Source organism: Branchiostoma lanceolatum, chromosome 12 (assembly GCF_035083965.1).
Source record: "Branchiostoma lanceolatum isolate klBraLanc5 chromosome 12, klBraLanc5.hap2, whole genome shotgun sequence".
Lineage (NCBI taxonomy): Eukaryota > Metazoa > Chordata > Leptocardii > Amphioxiformes > Branchiostomatidae > Branchiostoma > Branchiostoma lanceolatum.
The window spans coordinates 17,551,355-17,565,323 of NC_089733.1; the positions used below are offsets into that span (position 1 = coordinate 17,551,355).

The 13,969-nt window shown below is 42.8% G+C and overlaps 1 protein-coding gene across 1 annotated transcript; it reads right to left on the reverse strand.

The window, feature by feature from the left end:
- Positions 1–7,077: 7,077 nt before the first annotated feature.
- Positions 7,078–13,759, reverse strand: LOC136445949 (uncharacterized). The gene is made up of 2 exons (XM_066444185.1): positions 11,974–13,759; positions 7,078–11,670 (listed from the first exon to the last, which is right to left on the reverse strand). The coding sequence occupies exon 2, from the start codon at positions 11,661–11,663 to the stop codon at positions 7,296–7,298; it is 4,368 nt and encodes a 1,455-aa protein (XP_066300282.1). The 5' UTR covers positions 11,664–11,670; positions 11,974–13,759; the 3' UTR covers positions 7,078–7,295.
- Between the last annotated feature and the right edge of the window lie 210 nt (positions 13,760–13,969).

Consider the following 13,969-nt stretch of genomic DNA (forward strand, 5'->3'; position numbering starts at 1 on the left):
AGCTGCAATTTGATAAATCTGCCAAAGCCGTCACTCAAAAATCTTTCGTCACCAAAAATTCTTTTATTGCGTGATTATCACTGATGATTAATTAGACAGAAGTCCATCAATAGGAAAAAGTTACAAGAAAAACAAAAGTTTTACGACTTGACGCGTCAAATCGAGTTTATTAGAATCATTTTCTTGTCAATTAGCAACAGCGGACTCGTAAAAGTGACAGTTTTTTCGTTGAACGATTAACTGCCCCATTGAGTTTCGATGCATTCGGGAAATTTATAGGGGTGAAAAAGTCATCACTGAGAAACAAAACAAAGAAAAGAAGGTGAATAAGTAACATGTCTTTGATTTCTTACAATGTTTCATACTTTTTTCCAAAGATATATCAACACTTGAAGTGAAGAAGAGTAGCTCAAATAGTCTTTAGTCTACCCGTGGTGATGTTTTGTTTTTCAATGATTTAATGTGATGTTTTTAAAGGATAATCTTGTTAACTCAGCGGGATAAAGAGAGAAAGTAGATTACAAGTTAATCTTCTTGTCCGTTAATGTTTCCAATCCGTCGGAGGGTTCTGTACGAACTCGGGTTTATCACAACACAAGAGAAACACGTCTTTGCCCAGATTTGTTATGTTATCTAGCTCGAACATTTTACCGACAGCAACCAAGAAGTAGATATACGCGAAAGCAAAGTTTCGTGAAGTTTTTGTTTCAGCAAGAGAAACTATTCCTCTTCAGTTGCCACTCTTTTTGTTTTACCATTCAAAAAGTTTTTTATAGATATGCTCTATAAGCTCTGATGTTACGTAGAAATAATATAACACAGACGAGCTCTTTAATTTAATTTGTAACCCCGCCTTGCGGGAAGTCAGGATTGACATAATTTACGTTGCGTGAAATCCTAGAAATTACGGTCACGTGATCACAACTCTAGCCCCGCCCACCCGTCAACAACAAGTCCGAGTCTATCCGCAACAAATTCGTACAAATTTCTCGGTAAATGCAAACATTTTCGATACAAGGTTCATATCATTGCTGCAAGAATATACTGATAATTCTTTTTTCGTTCTAGTTTTGCCTAATATGTTGTAAAAAGACAGAAAAATAGCTGAAAGACTTCTCATTCAATGCTACAGCCCCCTTGGTTGTTTGGCGGGGTTGACACAAATAGGTGACGTCATGTGATGGGGTAGTCATGCATATTAATGAGCTGCGATGGACAGGGTTACGGGGAGGGTGTGGAAAGGTCACGGAAGCTGTCACCAGACAATGTTTCCTACATAGTTTATGTCAGCTGATGTCATTGGTCACATCAGAGTATTTAGTGTCTGGGATAGACTACGTAGCCAACATGGCGACGCAAAAGTTTCGCCGTGTTTACACGAGTAGAGACTTGACTAATTTGGCACGTAAAGAGAAAGAGCTTATTTTGGGCGTATTTTCTTCGCATTACTACCATGCGACTCGATTTCTACTTGAAAATCTAAAACTCCTACCTAACCGAAGATTAGATAGATATTTCTAGACACCAGTTGAAATGTTTTCATTTCAAATTACCTAAATCAAGGACATTATATAGGCAAAAATACAATCTTTGCTAAATCTTACAAAGATCAGAGCAATATCTTGATCAGAGGGAACATCAAAATACCTTTGGATGAAAAATTTAGAGAACAGAAGTGACTTTAATCAGAAGGCCTTACAAGGAGAAACACCGACTGAAAGTATGATAATAAAGATAAATACGAGGTATAATCAATGTGTAAAAGCTGTCTTATTTTTATCTATGTATCTTAATGACGTACACAGTACGCATTTTAACATTTGCTGATCTCTGTGATTTTTAGGTCGTTTCTCTTGAAAATCATTAATATTTTTTAAGTAAATGTTGTGTGAATTAGCGGTAATTCAGACTGTTGTCTTGACTGTCTGCTACTTACTCTGAAGTTCGTACTATCTTTCCGTAGAAGTAAACTGTCATGTGCCCCAGTGATTGCCAAACAAAGGTTCACACTCTTAGACATTAAGTCGTAACATTTTAATCATCTGTCAGAATGACAATAAAACAAGGAAAATAATCTGGGTCTGATCTTTCTAACCACCGTTGCAGACTCCTTCCGGCTGTATTCTTTTTCTAATATTGATGGCCAGCAATAAGAAAAAGAAATAAGAAAACAGAAATTTGAAACTTGAAAAAGAAAACAACCGGAGCAGTCTGCAACGGAGGCTAGGATCTATCACAGTTTGTGAAACTTACAGACTGTTGTTTAAACAATAAAAGAAAATTCCCTTTCTACTTACTTTCATTGTTGTTTATAATAATAATGATAATAATAATAATAAGTTTATTGCAAATTCTTGCCCGTAGGCTAATTGCAAGTACATGAAACATGGAAGGACGGACAGACAATTGGTAACAACATAGCATGTGACTATTCTAGTTCAAATACTAACACTAAATTCTATCTTATTTCGGTTTGACTTCTTTTTTCGAGACAGTGGAAGACGAATGCTCTCACTTTTTCTGTAACTACCGAACTGAAGTCTCTACCCTACTCATTTAGAATATCATTTAAAGTATCTTTTATTTGCACAACATTGTCGTGCTATAAGCATTCTGCTCTTTTGGAAAGACGTCAAGTTTTATTCAACAAGTGTTTCCGCACCGCTATCAAATCATTGATGACCTTTCGGGTGAGACCCGCGCAGAATTTTCGAAATCTAATTAAGAATGACCTTAATAGCGGAGGGGTCACGGTCGCGCCCCGTGATTGAAATTGACACGGCTGATTCCCAAACGTGTGAGTTTTTCATTAGGTATTTTCGCTTTCTCACACAAAGCGCACTCGGTAGATTTCAATCTCAATTACGCGGGGGAAAACTCGCGATCTGACAATAGTTCCGGGAATACGCTCGCGCGCGCGCCGCTTTTCCCGGGAATTGAATTCCCTAAACCCGCGCGGCATATCGCCTTTTTGTTTGTTAAAGATGCTCTGCCCGCGATCTAATGAGATTAACGCTGTCGATTTAATTCTATAAGAAGACGCGCCCTGTCACTAGCTACCGACACAACAATACGTTCCCCCTACTCCCCCACGAGTTAAGCCGACAATTAATATCGCTCTCCATTGTGGGGAAGCCGTAATATCCTTAGCTCCGCTATTATCTTTGGCTTCAGCGCCTGGAGTTGACAGGATTAGAGCCGTACGCAGCCCAGTCAGAGCCAAGCGTGAAAGAGGATGAGGATACTGATACCCCCTCTTCTCTATTCAACCCCAGACTTAAGAACTCGGGCGTATTCAACAACTACCTACAGATCAATGGAACAGCTCTTCTAAAAACCGCGCGAGTTTTGTTAAAGTTTCCGTCGGTATTTATGTTCTTCCTTAATGTTGTCTGTCTGTCGGTACAGATAAAAATTGATTATTATAGTCTAGACGTTGAAATGGGTTGGAATTTATCTTACTGAATGGGGCTTTTGATATACATTACAAGCTACATCACCCGTTTTGTCTATGAATAACTTTCTCATATTTCAATCCGCATTCAATGGACAACCCGAAGAGTGCATTGATCTAACTAAGGAGGTTTTTAACCTCCTTGATCTAACAGAAACAGAAAACCAGGTATAAGCGTTAATCCCAAAGCGCCCTGTGACGATTGTTCTTTGCGTCATCCTGGAATTGTTAATTTCTACCTACCGACGTTGGCTAAAACTTTGAAAATACATGTGCAAGGACGATCCTAAGACTACAGACGGTTATAAAGAAAGAAAAGTAGAACACAGATATCCAGTCAGCGCCCCGTTACCAGCATCGTCCCAACTTTTCAGACAATAGATATACATGCATTTCTAGTCTAAAACTAAAAGTGTAGTTTCTCTTTCAAGGAACTGAGAGGTTAATTGAGGTCATATCACGTCCTTGACCAACCACAGTTGGCAGTGTCAATGACAAATCTATTTATAATTTAGTCCGCATTTATTCTGGCGAAGTGGTTTCATCATGTACGAGTAATGCGCGTATTGCGTGCAGAAACTGGGAATGATCTGAGAAGAACACTGAAGGACATTTAACAAAACGCTTTAGAAAATTCTGAATAAGTCGGAAAGTTCAAAAATGCTTTTTCAAATGATCATTACAGACGTTTAGTTCACGTGCACGTGGCCTTCACGTGACTAAGGTGACGACGTCATTACCAGACTATGAGAACATTTCCACTTCGTCGCCTCTGTAGCGAGGGAACAAAACAGACGCGATTTCTGCCGGTTTTGTGAACCCATACAACTGTCAAGTCATATCGCTGACTGAAATGTTCGCGCGGCCGCACCACAATGCTTGATTTACCGGTACGTGAAACACGATTTTCCTCCGAAGTGACCAAAGTTACAACCCGATATTATGGTACTTCAAAGGACTTTATTGTTGGAAAATGGAGTCATTTGTGTGCATCGCGTTCTTGTAACTCGCTGGGCGTAGCCGAAACCAACTGGCGTCGTTTATTTTACCGGACGACAGTAGTGGTTAACTGGGGGCGGGGGTGGCTGGCATGGTGCCAGTAGTTAGCCGTGTCAGCCGTCCTTATTTGGACGCCGAGACGATAAATTAGATTTTTCACGCCTGTTGTCCGGACGTGTGGGGGCGGAGCAAAGGGGACTACACAACCAATCAAATCAACGGAAAAGTTTCGGGGCCGCCCTGGTTGGTGGAATAAGTCTTTCTCGTGACGTATTTTCTACATCTGTCAATGAGATTTATTTTGGTTGCTTTTCCCCTTTCGTCGGAACGACGGTCTAACTGTGGCACAATGCGACTTGAAACACTGTATTTAAGTGCTTATTGATTATTCAAAACAGTCGTTCACATCGAAATTATAACTCGTAACAGTATTGCTTCATGAAACAGCTTGTTGCAACATCTTGACATTAACACATCGTTGTTTGTTCGCAATTTTTAAAGATAACTATTTTCACAGCATCGACGGTAATGTGGCTACGGTAGAAAAAGGAAAACGAAAAATTCAAACACTTTTCTTACGAGAAAAGTTTCGAATACATTCATAGATTAGAAATAATGTCGTTGCTGAAATAATAGGATTAGAAATGTTATTTTGTTACGAGTGAGTTCATTAATCAAGGTTGAAAGTCGATCCACCAGGTAGATTATGACTTTTAAACTTCTTTGCTTGTCAAATAGGTGTTCTTGAAGAATGCTGATAGTTGGTAATGGCTAAGAAATATCCGGTTTCAAAATAAGACTTGTTGCACCAATTCATAACCTACAAACATTCGTAGAAATAGATATTCTTGGAGCTGTATCAAGTTTCGCCCATATATGGGACCAAGGAGGTTTTATGGGACACATGTGGGTTCGGTTGGTGTCAGCATGACCTTATTTGGAGGTGGGGTCAGAGGTGCAGGCGGCAGATGGCAGTGACCTGTCATCAATCTCACGGTGGGGTTAAAGGTCACGGAAAGACAGATGTGGCGGGGTTTGTGGGTCGTATGTGACCTCCCCTGGGGTTTACTCAAGGACATTATCCTCGGTTCACGTGATATCTCTAACCGTAGCCTACATTGGTGACATGTTTTCACTGTTTCAATTTGTAATATCTAGCGGAAAAATAGACATAAAGCACGGACAACAACAACAATAACAGTAATAAGCGGCAAAAAATATTTAAAACGTATGTACAAGAATGTTTATGTAATTTTTGTTGTCTTCTGATCTTACTGTAGCCTCCATTAGTGACATGTTTTCATTGATTCAAGTTGTGATAAATTGCAAGAATTTTTTGTGTGTGTGTCAGCAAAACGTCTATACAAGATTTTTACGTCATATTTTGTTGTTTTCTGATAATCTCGCACCGTAGCCTACATTGGTGACATGTTTTCATTGTTTCAAGTTGTGATGAAGGGTAAGAAATGTTTTTTTGTGACAGCGGCAAAACGTCTATATAGACATTTTTCTGCCGTATCTTGTTGTTATTTTCTGATAGTCTCTAACCATAGCCTATGTTAGTGATACATTAGCTATGTTTCAAGTTGTGATGAATGGTCAGCAAATCGTCTGTACAAACTGTTTTATGTCATATTTTTTTGTTTTCTGATAAAATGATACTCATCTATCTCGGCGAGCGGGCAATGTCCGATTCATCGTTTGTACCGAAGTTCCAAGTGAATGAAATGACTTACAAGTAGGAATCTGGTGTGTTACGCCGAAGGGCGGTTATACCGGCTCTATGAAAGTTTGAATCTCGTACTTACGATGATATGTATACGAAAAATAACAGAGGATACCGTTTTATCTTCTTCAAGTGTCAGTAGTATAGTATGCGGAGAAAGTGGCGTATTTCGGGCGGCGCCATCGGGCGGTGCAGGTCAGGGGTCACCAGGAGCGGAGGGCACCGCCCTAGTTTATTGGTAGACGTATGGATATGATTGCTTTAGTGTTTGACGTGTATAGATCAGGTGTTTTTTATGGTCATGAAAGTGTATACGTATACAGTAAATAAGAATTCCAGGGGTGTGTATATGTCTAAGAACTATGTATATGTCCTCCTCCCTTTATTTGAAGAGGGATGTATTCATATATCTATATCATGTGTGATATAGATGTATGAGTGCTCCCACCATCTGACAAGATGGAATGATGCCTACATATCATGTATCCATGTTTCCGCCTCCCTCCCTCATCCCTCTCTCCTCCAACGCCCATAGTCAATAAAGGCATTGTGTCAGTGGTAGTGGGCACATGTCATATCTAGTGTATACCCTTAGTGGTGTGTATGTCTTCCATATGTATATATTCTCTCCTCCTCCAACGCCCACAGTCAATAAAGGCATTGTGTCAGTGGTAGTGGGCACATGTCATATCTAGTGTATACCGTTAGTGGTGTGTATGTCTTTCATGTGTGTATATATCCTCCTCCAGGTAGGTATTTACCAAGTATCGATATATTTGTTACATGTATACCTCTCCGGATACGAAGTCATCGAACTAGTTTCTCACTCCTACAAACGTACATTGAATTAAAAAATAATAATAAAAAAAAATTAAAGAAACAGACTACAACGAGAATGTACGCTCCATCATTTTAATGATCTCAGACACGGGTAACAATTGCTGTACAACGTCTTCCTGTCTAAACAAAGGTATCAGTATGGCGCGTTCCCACTGACCACTTTACAAAGATCGGATTATAATATACACAAAACAATATACATTAGTATATTAATATACACATCTATAGCATCCAAAATGTATCAGAAACATCATCACAGGTACAGTACAGTACACATCAGATATTGAGTGGTAGGGTCGTGACACCGTCATTCAGCACTTGTCTTTTTGGGTAGAAATAAGAAAAGGCATCCCTCGCTTGAGAGTACGTGAACATCTGATTATCTCTGACGCGAAAGCCCCTGTTCATACCCTGGCCACTTTTCTGCGTTTTCAAGACGTTGAGATATGTTTGGAAATTAATCTCGTTGCCTTTCTTGCTGACACCCTTACAGCTGAATTTGTCTTCATCATTTTCGTCTCCGCCGAAACAGTAATAGGTTTTGCTGCACAACCCCACAATACCATCCCCGGACCACTCTTCTTTGAACAGGCCGGGTTTGCGTTTGTCGAAGGCAGCATTTTCAGGGGTGTCAGTGCGGGGAAACCAGAGATGTTTCTCTTTTCTGTACTCGTCAAGCATGTTTGGTTTGATGACGTCCTCAAACCTATCCGCCGAGATGGCGATGTAGGCCGAGTCCGTGTCCATCTCGCAATATTGGAAGTCCGATCGGTCTACGAATTTGATCATGAAATCAAAGTAGAACTCCAGCATGCGGAGCTTCGCATATTGGTAGACAAAGAACCCAATCTGAAGAGGTAAGTTGAATTTGATCACTTTTTTCGTTAGTTGCATCTCGTAGAAATCGTCAGTCACTTCGTCTGCGTGACGGAAGCGCGGAGTGTTGACTTTACGCGTGGCGGTGACAGCATCCCTGCAGAACTCGACATCCAGTTGTTTCTCTTTATTGGTGACGGTCTTACCGTAGGCCGAATTGCCGATAAGTTTCATCGTATCGGCAATGATCTTTTTAGACTTGTCCCTATCTCCGTCGCGACGAGCGTCGCTGACGCGGTCACCGAAAGCTCTGAAACACGCCCTGGGTACGTATTCGAGCACCTGGTAAATGTGAGACACTATCAGACCCTTCTCCAAGTACCATTTCAGTAAGGGTGTAGCCAGAAGAATCTTTTTGCCAAACATGCTGCCAATGAGAGACCGTCTGGGTTTGGTCATGATATTATTCGTCTCGGCATACTGTTTCATGAAGGGTCCAATGTCGTCGATAGAGATGTCGACGTTTTTGAAAATAGGTGGCATCTCTTCAAAGTTCTTCTTGTACTCTTCAGGAACACTAATGTCGCACTCGACCACACCAAACATTTCCCCCGCACAGATAGCATGTAGGATTTGGTCTTCTGACATGTTGTACTTACTTTCAGTAGGTGTTTTGTACTGAGCCAAAAAGGCGGACACTCTGGGATCACACTTTTGCAACCGGTGCCACTGGCATTCCCACATTTCTGTCACCTTGTACCCCAACCCTCGCAAGTACTCTGTCGTCTGGATAGTTTTCTCGAATTTCTCTGACATGCTTTTGGCCGTAAGAACGTCGGATCGGTGTTTTGCCGTCAGTGAACAATCGTGACCATGAAAGTAGCACCCGTGAAACTGGAAGATTTCGCCCGTGTCTGAACAGAAGCCGTCCACGGGAAGTTGCCGGGGCCCGATGCGTTTCTCTGTATTGTTGAATTTGTGCCGAATGACTTTGTCGTGCTGATACCCTACCCACTCCAACCATTGTGTGGCCATGCGCCCGACACGTTGCGAGTATTCTCTCTTGAAGCCTTCCTCTGCCCTGCGGCGTATGTAGCAACCAGAAGGCATATCCTGCATCAGGGACCAGAGATACAGAGCGTTGGCGTCGTAACCAATCACTTTCTGACATGTTTTGGGTTCTCTACCGTTTTCTCTCATCTCACGTTCCCGGATGCAAGTCACCCCTTTCTGGTGATATCGGTGGAAAATGATACTAGGTCCACCGACAATGTTGTTCTTAAAGAGTTTATACACGTCCTTGTTATCCATGCACGTGAAATATGTGTCACCTAAGTCCATGAACAAGTATTTCATCGTGAGTCCCGGCACGCTGATGCCGTCTTTAAACATGTCGATCTGTCGGTCTTTGTAAAAGTCGGACATTCTCTGCACAGCGTCCAACATCGGCACCACGTCCTTATTGTTGTACCACGTCAGAAAGTCTTTCATGGTGTGCATGCTGTGGTCTTTCCAGACTTCCTGGCAATAGGTGTAGTCCTCTTCGGATATGTGTGTCATCTTCAGCTTGCTGTAGAAGGCTGAGGCCGGAGGTAGCTCCGTTCTTTTCAGTTTTTCGAGGGAATCCATCCATTCGTAGGGGAAGAAGCCTTTGGTCTCTGTACACCCGTACGCGGCCAGAACGGCTGCATAGCTAAAACCGGGGGCGACGTAATTGGTCAGGTCTAGAAATTTTAAGTCTTCGGTTTCTATGGACATGAAGTCGTTGTTCCTCTTGATGGGGCGAAGGCGACTCTGCTGGTCGAAGAGGTGAGGGAAGAACACCTTCTTCATAGCATTTAGGTCATACTTGCCAGTATTGAAGCCGATAACGACGAGTTGGCTCAGGTACCGGTCGTACTCGTCAATCAGTTTAGTCAGGTAGTGCTTTTTGTGTTTTGTATCTTGATCGACGCCATCTACACTTTCTTCTGGTTTCTCCTCTCCCTCCATCACCTGTTCAAGGTCCCGTTGTCTTCTGCGTTCCATCTCTTCAAAGACCCACGCAACCCTTTGTCTTAGCACACCGTAGGCCGTACGGCTGATCTGCAGTAGATACTCAATCATGTCTTTTGCGACCACGGATGGGTCGCCGTCAGAAACGAAGCACCGAGGTTTGGTGTATTCCGGTACGTTAGAGCAAACACTCACGCTCAACAACTCGTGGACCGCCTCCCACTGCAGTTTCGGTGTGCCATCGTCCTCCAGGGGCTTTAGAAGACATTCGATGTCGTAGGTCGCACGGAAAGGGTAGTACCGATCTTCTTGCGGTACGACGATTCCCTCGTCCTTGAGTTTCTCAAAGATGGTTGGTGGCAGGTGGTAGGCTCCCCCAGGATACTCATACCTTATTGCACCGTCACATTTCAATTCGTGGCGGTTAAGCTCATACGAGTCCTTCCACTTCTTCCCGCACTTAGGACAGGCGTAAGACTTGGCATACTTCTTGAAATCTTTGATGTAGCTGAAATGCGTTTGATACAGGTTCAGGTACATGGTGTCCTTGTGCCTTGACAGAGGGCGTCTGACGAGCTCGGCAAAGTAATCATTCTCTCCGTCGGTCTCTTCGTCGTTGGGCTGAAGAGAGTACACGTAAATGGTGAGTTGAAACAGCCTTTCCAACTCGTCCAGCATACCCAACGTGACGCCCTGAAATTTGTCTTTTGTCTTCCCCGTCTTTGTCAAAAATTTCTGGTAGTGTATCTTGGTGGCAGCCTCCAGATCTTTAGAACTACCGCCTATGTGCGTCGCAAGGCAGCGGAAAAAACACAAGTTGTCCTGGTATGGCCCATTTGATCCACGGTGTAACGGGTCAACAGCTTTACTGTTCACGAGGTATGCAGGGAGACTAGGCGCCGTGCCGATAGGGTATCCGTTAAGTTTGGCTACGAAAAACGTTACGTTTGGAACTGCCTCAACAGTCCACTTGGAGTCTGGTCGCTGCTGACGAGCGCATTCTAGGATGTCCATGGAAGTCACTTTGTCCAAGAAGTCTCGTATCCCATCTTCGTTTTCCACCAATACCGGTTTCTCCAGGAAACAATGGTTGTTCTTGCAAGCGTAGTAGTACCGGAGTTCCCCCGTTTCGCTGTTTCTCAGAATAAAACCAAACGACACACTTAGTTTAAATGCTGTGTTTTGGTCGCGAAAGACGGTCCACACTTTGCTGGACAGTTCGTCGACGCTGGTGGAGTGTAGACGGAAGTTGTATTCGTCTTGGACTTTCCTACCTCTCTTGAAGTTTGTGCGTATAGCATGCCACTTTTCTCTGTATAGTTGTATCAGGGCTGCGTTTTCCTGTTCTCCTTCATCGTCTGGAGTAATCAGGTCGTCCGGTATTTCCAACGGATCCTCTTGCAGAAGGACGGGGCTCTCCCTTCCCGCATCATGATGTCGCATTTGTTTTAAAGGTTTTTCCCCCTCGTCGTCATCTTCGCGTTTTCTTGATTCGCTCCGTGACTGTGATGTTGAAGAGATTATTTGGATGTCGTGTTCTTGTGGATCACTTGTAGCTGATAGATATTGGGGGTGATTCTTGTGAACACTTTGATGTTCAGTTAATTTGTCACTCCTCGCAAAAATCTTGCCACAGGTGTTACAAACATGTTGAAAACTGTTGAAGGTGGCGTGCTTCTTTTCGTGCCGTTTCAAGCTATCACGGCGAGTAAAGGGGTCTCCACACACACTACAGCGGTAGGCGGGTGACCCACTGTGTGCCGATTGTTTGTGTCGGTTGAGCGAACGCTTTTGTTGGAACACTTTTTCACACTGATCGCAAGGGAACGCCATGGTTCAACTGTAAAAATACAGAAGACCTACAATTTAGTTTTGTAATGAATTAATCTACGAATAATCAGACTCTATAATTTCCGAGAATTGCAGACCGATCGTGATGGAAATTCCGCTTTAGATTTGGGGTTAGCGTTGAAAAATTTCCCTGCGTAGGAATGGACGAAAAGACTACACGGACACAAGACTACCGTTCTAAGGAAACTCGGCAACGCATTATCTGTACAAAATCTACGTGTATGTTGGGTCAGTGAGATTCCAATAACATCAAAACAGTAAAACAAAAGACAGAAACAAGTTGCAGGCTTACCTCTTCGTAAATTTGTCGAAGTGTGATCCGCTTTTTCACCGCACCGATACGGACGTCCCTTTGCCACAAGAGTCGATCAGCAACTGCCTGTTGTTATTGTCCGTCTTCGTGGCTGTACCCGACTTTATATAGTACCAGGGCTGACAGAAGACATGCCCGGGCATGTTTAGGAAAGACAAAGGGATTACGTCACGGGGATGAGTAGTCTGTGCGACGCATACAGTGCTGTCCGCGGTTTCAATTGGGCGAAGTTGGGTGTGTCGCAACAAGAGCAATTTAATGAGACTACAAGAATAACAACTACATAGCCGTCTGTCTTGCCTCTCGGCCCACAAATTATCTACAATGTCCATTCTTTTACCATAGAATGCTTGGAATACGGTATTTACCTTTCTCAGTTTGTGTCCATATCCAGTACGTAACATTGTGGAGCCAAACATAAGCGGGCCATCATATGAGGTATAAATACAGCTGTCGGGTAGAGAATGAAATCATTTTCTCAGAAACCAGCGAACATGCCGCACGTGTGTGACGACTGTGCTAGAGAATTCACTCGCATGGACAACTTGAGGCGCCATCAGCGAGAGCAGCACGCCGAGGAGTCAAGAAGTGGAACAAAGGACCGTGTCATGGACCCAGACATTTTTGATGACGACTCCAATATGTCATTTGAGTCCAATACAGAAATTCTCAGTTCATCGGAGGGGGAGGACAACGACGACGATGAAGAGATTGAGTCAATCACATCGGAAGATGATGAAGAAGAAACAGAAGATGATTCAGAAGAAACCGATTCTGAATCAGACGGGTCTGTGACAAGTTGTGAAGAGGGAGAGGAGGATGAAGAAGAAGAAGATACCGATGAAGGCGATATGGAAGGCGAAGAAGAGTGGGCGCTTTACCGGGACTCGACCATTCTTCGACCTCTCAATGAAGGAGAAGTTCCTCAGCAAGTCCTCAAAGAGACCAGACGATTTGGCAGAACGTTCTATCTAGTAGAATTCGCTTGGTTGCCCTACAACGGTACCACCATCATGTACGAGAAAAAATGGGTCTCAGAACAAAGTCTACATAGGGATCATGGATACCTTGTACTTTACTGATATGACATGAACTCATCTTGTCAAAGAAGCATTGATAGCGCACTACAGATAGCGTTAAAGACAAAAAATAATTGTTGCCATGTTATCTTGACCGACATAAGGCGAATAAAGAATTCTGAGAACTTGTTTTCGTGTCCGGGAGTTTGAATGCGTTACTTGTGTTCTATCAATAAATAAAAAGGTACAGAGGAGGAGGGAATATATACATATGGAAGACATACACACCACTAACGGTATACACTAGATATGACATGTGCCCACTACCCACTGACACAATGCCTTCATCGACTATGGACATTGGAGGAGGGAGCAAGGGAGGCATAACCTATGGAGGAGGAGGGGATATATGCACACATGAAGGATACACACTCAACACTGCTGCCATGATGATTAAATATGACATATACCCACTACCCCTGACGACACAATGCCTTCATTGACTGTTAAGTTGGAGGAGTGACAAATACATACATGATAAAATAACATACCCATTCTTATATACTGTATAGTTATATACTTAAATGACCATAAACACACATTTTGTATACACATCAAACATAAAAAGCAAGCATATCCATATGTCTACCAATAAACTAGGGCGGTGCTCTCCGCTCCTGGTGACCCCTGACCTGCACCGCCCGATGGCGCCGCCCGAAATACGCCACTTTCTCCGCATACTATACTACTAGTGTCTTATTTTCTTGGTGTGATGTTGGCTGGGTACGCATAAGTTAGCTTATTGAGAACACAAAAAAATCTGATAATCACAAGATACGAAGAACAAATGAAGATGAGGGACAAGATAGGATAGGATACCAGCTTTCCGACAATTTGAAACTTTAAGTTCTTTTGAAAGGATCTCCTACAATACCGTCCAGGTAAAAACCATGCTT